The sequence below is a fragment of the Drosophila willistoni genome (genome assembly GCF_018902025.1).
Source record: "Drosophila willistoni isolate 14030-0811.24 chromosome 2L unlocalized genomic scaffold, UCI_dwil_1.1 Seg168, whole genome shotgun sequence".
NCBI lineage: Eukaryota > Metazoa > Arthropoda > Insecta > Diptera > Drosophilidae > Drosophila > Drosophila willistoni.
In genome coordinates this window covers 8,249,477-8,256,314 of record NW_025814047.1, presented here as the reverse complement: position 1 = coordinate 8,256,314, position 6,838 = coordinate 8,249,477, and the positions used below count along the sequence as shown (strand labels likewise).

Sequence of the window (6,838 nt, the reverse complement as noted above, 5' to 3'; positions counted from 1 at the left end):
AGCTATAAAGAAGGTACCGTAAAAAATGACAATCTGACATTTATATTTATATTTAAATCGCTTCATCCTATTTGAATCATCATTTTGGATATGACTTGAACTATTGTGACAAGGTTTAAAAAAGAAGATTTTAAACTTTTGGGTTTTTTTTCTTTTAAATAATATCAAAAGTCAATCAAAAATCTATTAACATTTTGGAGAAAAGAAAAAGACAAAACTAATAGACGTACATTTATGAATTACACAAAATAAATAATGTGGAAATTTTAGACTCTATGCCAAATATCCTTTGCCTAATTGGATTGCTGCTGATGTGGTTGGCTTTGCTGCTGCTGCTCCCGACTGAAGTAAGGAGCAGTATTTGGAGTGAGCAATGTGTGACAGATATCACAGACTCGGGCAACACGTTTCCGTGGTCCTGATGGCACCGTTTTTGTTAAACATTTATCGCAGTAGATGTGGCCGCAATGCCGGCAATGAATTTTCCGCACCATAACCGTAAATCCAGCATTACACGTCGGACAATTGTTCACGTCGTCGTCGTCCTGCCAGCGTACTTCCGTATCGGCGTGCCGAAGCTCTTCCAGGGACATCTACAATAGATTATTAAATACAAATATTATGCAATACTAATAAAATAAAAGTTTCATATTTTCTTCATACTTGTAGCGTTTGTGATAATTTTACAAAATCCTTTTGCACTGTTTCCATTGTAGAGAGCTCCTCTTGCAACGTTTTTATTTTAGTTTTATATTCGACATTTGCTTTTGAAAGCTTTTCCTACATAAACAATGTAAATTTTAATTGTGACGCACGTCTGCAGGATAATTAACTGAGTTCTAACTTACATTGGAGTCCTGTAACTCTATGATTTCTACACGGCAATCGGACAACTGTTTATTCAGCTCAGCCTCCTTGCGTTCCAATTGGGTTTTGGTCGTCTCATAGGCTTGAACTGTGACCAAATGCTCGGTAACACGATCTCTGCAACAAAAAAAAAAAGGACTTGGGCATATGTTTTTCATCTTTTTAATAACGGGGGAACTTACTGCAGCGACTTAATATCTAATTGCATCTTCCTCTTGTACACCCTTCGCTCGTTGTTGCTCTCCTCCAGCTGGGCACGTAGAATTTGAATCTCATCCAGCGAACTGACGCACTTTTGCTTTTCATATTCGCTGCTTACTCGAGCCTGAATCAATTCGCTCTGTTGGCGGAGCATCAGCTCGTGCAGTTCCACCACTGTATTGGGCAGATTTATGTTCTGATTCTCAATCTCTTCGGATGTCGCCAGATAGCGACCGGACAAAAAATCATTATCGGCTTGCAATGTCTCCAGCTGCTTGTTGACACGTTCCCGGTCATCGGTGACGCGTTGCAATTGTCGATTGACTTCATCCTTGGTCTCCAGGAACCTCTGTTGCATATCCAATAGCAGCTGCTCTTGGGTCTTGGCCTGTTCACGTAGACTCTGAACCTCGGTTTTGTGGGCCTCTCGCTTTTCCTGCCATTGATCTTCGAGATCTTTCCGCAGCGCTGCCTCTTTGGTCAAAGTTTCGCGCGACTCAACGAGTTGCCTCTGCAGCAAATCGATTTGCTTTTGTTGCCTCTTCACTTGCAAGCTCACTTCTTCGGCTTTCTTTTCAGCCGTAATACACGACTCACAAGAGCTGTCAGCTAGTTCCATTGATGTGGACTGGTGTATGGGCAAGGACTCGTCGTGAATGCTAGGCTTTAATTGCAGCTGTTCATCTTGCTCTCGCAATTTCTCCTTTAACGCCTTCATTTCTTCTTGTAGCTGCTCGACTATGGAATGTAGCATTTCTGCATCTTCAGAGGCCTGTAGGAGATACGTTGTTTAAAGAGAACCGAAACATCTCGGAACATTTATTAGACTTACATATTGCTTATTGGCTTGCTTCCCCCTTGGATGATCATCATCCGCCTGGAAGCTGCTGTTCAAGGAGTCGCTTCCCAGTTTTCGCACCGAGCCCAAAGTTTTTTTCACTTGATTCAGTACTTGAGGAGCCAGTCCACTACCTACTGATGATTCCGACTGTTGCTGCAGTTGGAGCTGCTGCTGTTGATATTTGATTACCTCTAATTTAATGCGTTCCAGCTCGCTTTTGTAGTTAGATGACTCTTCGATGGTGTCCTGCACAAGCTGCTGTAAGGAGGATATCTCCTCCTGTGCCTTAAAGTCCCTCATCCGCAGCTCATTCTCCGACTTTAGATCCGCTACCATTATGTGTGTCTTGAGTTCGTCCATTTCCATTTGCAATTGCTTTCGTTCGGCCATACATTGACTCAACTCCACCTCCTTCTGCATAAACAATTCCCTCATCTTGGCTCGCTGGACATTAAATTCATTTTGCAGTTTACGCATCTCACTGGTAGCGTCATCTTCACCTTCACCTGGCAAATTAGCAACTTAAAAAAGTAGACAAATGGATCGGGCGCTGGACTTACCATTGGCAGGGCCTGCGGATTCCGTCATCTTAGTCTCATTCTCTTCCATTTTTATTATATTTTATTTTCAGATTCCAGAATCACTGCCCAACACCAGTGTTGCCGGATGCGGGTTAAAAACAATTGATATCGATGGCGTTGCCGTACTAGTTTTACATCCCGAATTGCAAGAAAAATAATTTGAAGATAAAACTTATAGGACACAATTATTTAAATTTTGTCCTTAAGAAGATTAATGTTCATATTGTAACACAATTTAAGTTTAGTTTAGAATCACAGAGAAACACAAGAGGCAGGGGGGGCCCAAAGAAATTAGAAATTTGTATCGTTAAAAAACTTGTTATGTAGACAAACGTAAAAGTTTGTTAGTTGGGTTTTTTAAGGTTTTTGTGTTGGTAAGATAATCAAATAATCTAAAATCCCTTTGTTCTATGTCACTTTGACTAGTAATAGTAATTTCAATGTGGTTGTCTTCAGTATGTAAAATGTAATCTATATTTTTGAAAATATTCAAAATTGCCTATTTTAAATTTTGAATTGAAACATTGAAATATTCCCATTAAGCTAGGAGAAATGTCCGCCTGCGAGAGCTGTCTGTGACTATATCCCATGCTGGAGTCAAAAACGTCTTTTCCACGATGCAAACATCTGAATAATTTTATAATACCCATGGTTAGTTGTCAAATTGTGTACCATGTGCCAGCACTTTTTAAAATCTACAAAACGAAAAGCCGCATTTATTTCCGAGACCGCTAATCCAACGTTTCAATAATTTAAAAGGAGGAGGACTGGGAAGTCCTAAATTAATTTATAGTAACATCATATAATTTGTCTATCTTTTCAGTTTGGCAAATTAAAAAAAAAGGTTACCGTTTGAAATTCTCTCTTTCCTAGCATCCACATATTAATGTGAGAAATAGTTGCACCCACTTGTAGGAGTTTTATTATCATTCAGTTGATAAGTTCTTCCGTGTAATTTAGCATAACAAAAATCAGCTGTTTCTATTCAAAACGTGCGAGCGAAACAGCAATATGTTATCGCCGGCGGTGGCGATAAGTATCTTTGCGTTATCGTAAGCGTTGCCAGATGCTCGATATTGGCAACATCTGTCTCGCACATGTTTTTTTCCAAATTGTTGATAAATGCGTAAAATCTCGTAGAGAAATCAACTAAAAATGGTAAGATTTGGAATACAATAAAGTTTAGCTTGATTTTAAATATCTGTCACTCTGCTTTATCAGGGCAAGGGAAAGAAAGCTTACATTGATCGGAAGAAAGCAGTCACATTCCACCTTGTACATCGGAGTCAACATGACCCTTTGGTGACTGATGAGACTGCTCCGCAGAGAGTGCTCTTGGAGGCTGGGGCCAGACAAAAACCATCGCAAAGTGAAACCCCCATTGATCCTAGTAAGAAGCAGGAGGAGCTAAAGAAATTTGGCATCCACTTTGATGATGACTACGATTACATGCAACACTTGAAGAAGCGCGAGAATGATGTCGTGTGGGAGTACATGGAGAATCCGAATCAGGCAAAGAAACGGCAGGGCGATGAGTTGCCGTCGTCATCAACAGCTCCCAAGCTCCAGTTGCCTAGTTCGGTGTTTGCCAGTGAATTTGAAGAATCTGAGGGCATGCTGAATAAGGCAGCTCCACAGTCGCTACGCCTGGACTGGGATCCAGATGTAATGGCTGCTCTGGACAGTGATTGTGAGAACGATAATGAGGATTTGGATGATGATTTTGTGGCGCAGGCCATGGGCGATGGCGATGACGATGATGAATATAGCGACTATGAGGAAGAGGATGATGATGATATGGAAATCGATTCGGACAATCTGAACGAAGATGAAAACGATGATGAGCTGATGGATCGGCTGGCTCCGTTAATGCGTGAACGAAGATTCGATGACGAGGAGGTCAAGTCTCGATTCACTGAATACTCCATGTCTTCCAGTGTCATACGCCGCAATGATCAACTATCTTTGTTGGACGATCGCTTCGAGAAGTTTTACGCATCCTACGATGATCCCGAGCTAGGGGATCTGTCTTTGGAGGACATTGAGGGCAATTGGCACCAGAAACATCCCGTGGTCATGCAATGCTTCCAGGAATTCAAGAAAAAGGACAAAACACTGGAATACAATAAGGAATGGGATCGAGAGCGCATTGAAAAGTATCGCAATGTGGTGGATGGTGAACAAGATCCAACGGATGAACTGATCGATTATGAAGTAAATGATCCCAAAGAGAAGAAATGGGATTGTGAGTCTATTTTGTCCACATACTCGAATTGTTATAATCATCCCAAGTTAATTGATGAGCCGCGACGTAGTCGGCGCTCCAGTTCAAGCGCAAACGCCGTGCCCATTCAGATAGATCCAAAAACAGGTCTACCCGCAAATGTCTTACGCGGTGGCGTCGAAGGTCAATTGACGGCCAAGGCCCTGGCCAATTTGGATGACAGTTCGCCAAATGCAACTGGCCCCAAATCTCTTTGTGCAAAATCTGTCCTCTCCACTCTGAGCGTCCTGTCCATACGACCAAAAGACGAGACGCCCGAGGAGAAAAAGGAAAGAAAACGTCTAATAAAAGATTATAGACAGGAACGTCGCATCGAGCGAAAGGCCAACACAGAAGCCTTTAAGGAGGAAAAGAAACGGCAGACCCATGTTAAGATCAATCAACGCACGAACCAACAGGGTTCAACGATTGTCTAGTTATTTATCATTTCACTAGGTTTAAATTTGAATTGCATAAACTAATATTTACATTAAAGTGTAAACATGTCCTTTTCTCTCTAACTGAGCGTGTGTGTGTGTGTGTGTGTGTCTACCATATGGCAATGGCACGTGCCACGTGACCACCATTTTCCGGTCCTCTTAACTGCTCATTAACCCTTACCATAGATGAGCAATCCCCCATTCCATTCAAACTGTTGCTTGTAATCAGAGCGCAAAAATCGCAAAATTATAGGGATCAGAATGTTTGTGATTTGTTGTTGCTGCTTCTACTATTGAACTTGGATCAACGTTGGCTGGCGTCACCAGTGTCAGTTGGCCATTAATCAACATGGTCGCCCCCATCCCCATCCCGAACGCGAGTTCCGTCGACTTGCGTGCTTAAACAGAATAGGAAGACAAAAGCAAAACAAATGGGGGAAAAACTTAACAAAGTCACTGAATCAGTTGAAATACCCTTTATGAATTTATACAAAAGAAAGCATTTGGATAAGCTATTATATGGTTTGGAAATGTATTGAAATCAATTATTAAATATGTACAGTATATTTTTCTTAAAATTGTCTTACTTTCATTTTAGCATTAGTCAAGTGACTTTGTATACCCTATAGTAATGACAATTAAACGTCGGTATATATAGAAGCGGCATTTCCACGCAACAATTAGCTCCAACTCTAGAAACTGTCTGCAACAGGGAGTCAATGACGGTGCCGTCCACAGGCTGGGCGAATTGCTAACAAGGCTTCCAACGAAATCAACATTAGCGAGGGAGCATTGCAAATAAAAATAAAATTCATTTTGTTGTCGTTGTCGTTGTCATTGTTATTGTTTTCAGTTTGCCATTTTGGCAAACTAACAAACAAAATGTCATAACAAAATGGCGTTCCTTTCTCTGCCCCTAACCGCCCCTCAGTCAATGTGATGGATGCCAATTTACCTTAACTTTGTATACAGTACAGGTGTCTACACACACACACACACACCGAACTATAGCATAGTTTATACAGTATATATATATGTACGTACGTACTTAGTCCTAGAAACGCGATTTGTATTTGCATTGGCCATATGTACATACTTATATAGTGTGTGTAGAAATTTCCCACGAGATTTGTGAGTATGGGAGGCATGGGTCACCATTTCCAGGTCTAAGGTTCAGCGTGTGGAAGGTAAGGAAGGTCTCGGGCCTAGACCTAGCTCTGCTAGCTAGACAGCTATCCGCTTACAGTCCGTTATATCACAATTGTTGGCAGTTGTTTAGTGTTTTGGTTATTTTGTGGAAATTTCAAGTCAAATTGCATGCATTTCATTGGAAAAACCGACGTCAATCAGAGGTCAAAGAAGGAAAATGTGCACGCACACACGATTCCATGTTCGAACCGTTGACTAAATCTATGCAAATGTTTTGCAAATGGAGAGCATTCAATTAAATTATATTAATAAACTCTAAATGTACAAAATAAACAACAACAAAAAATAAAGGAAAAATGAAATAATTAAACAAAAATCCCCGAGTATTTCCAACCGTAGCGAACCCAACACCAATTTGCCAGGCTCGCATGTTTCCCAGAGCACGGCCGACACAAACTTCTCTCCTTGTAAATGGAAACCCCGTTACAGTTGTCGT

General features: G+C 41.1%; 2 protein-coding genes across 2 annotated transcripts; one reads left to right on the top strand and one right to left on the bottom strand.

Moving 5' to 3' along the window:
* Positions 1-32: 32 nt before the first annotated feature.
* Positions 33-2,592, bottom strand: LOC6652197 (rab GTPase-binding effector protein 1). Its single transcript, XM_002074794.4, has 6 exons — positions 2,470-2,592; positions 1,901-2,415; positions 1,050-1,840; positions 849-984; positions 664-780; positions 33-593 (listed from the first exon to the last, which is right to left on the bottom strand). The coding sequence occupies exons 1-6, from the start codon at positions 2,516-2,518 to the stop codon at positions 294-296; spliced, it is 1,908 nt and encodes a 635-aa protein (XP_002074830.1). The 5' UTR covers positions 2,519-2,592; the 3' UTR covers positions 33-293.
* Positions 2,593-3,555: 963 nt separating this feature from the next.
* Positions 3,556-5,274, top strand: LOC6652198 (protein LTV1 homolog). The gene is made up of 2 exons (XM_002074795.4): positions 3,556-3,648; positions 3,712-5,274. The coding sequence occupies exons 1-2, from the start codon at positions 3,646-3,648 to the stop codon at positions 5,188-5,190; spliced, it is 1,482 nt and encodes a 493-aa protein (XP_002074831.1). The 5' UTR covers positions 3,556-3,645; the 3' UTR covers positions 5,191-5,274.
* The last annotated feature ends 1,564 nt before the right edge of the window (positions 5,275-6,838 follow it).

Excerpts from the sequence above, each read along its gene's own strand:
- LOC6652197 (XM_002074794.4), bottom strand. The coding sequence starts at position 2,518 with ATGGAAGAGAATGAGACTAAGATGACGGAATCCGCAGGCCCTGCCAAT. Across the intron at positions 985-1,049 it reads TTAGATATTAAGTCGCTGCA|AGATCGTGTTACCGAGCATT; the intron begins GTAAGTTCCCCC and ends TTTTTGTTGCAG. Across the intron at positions 594-663 it reads AATTATCACAAACGCTACAA|ATGTCCCTGGAAGAGCTTCG; the intron begins GTATGAAGAAAA and ends AATCTATTGTAG.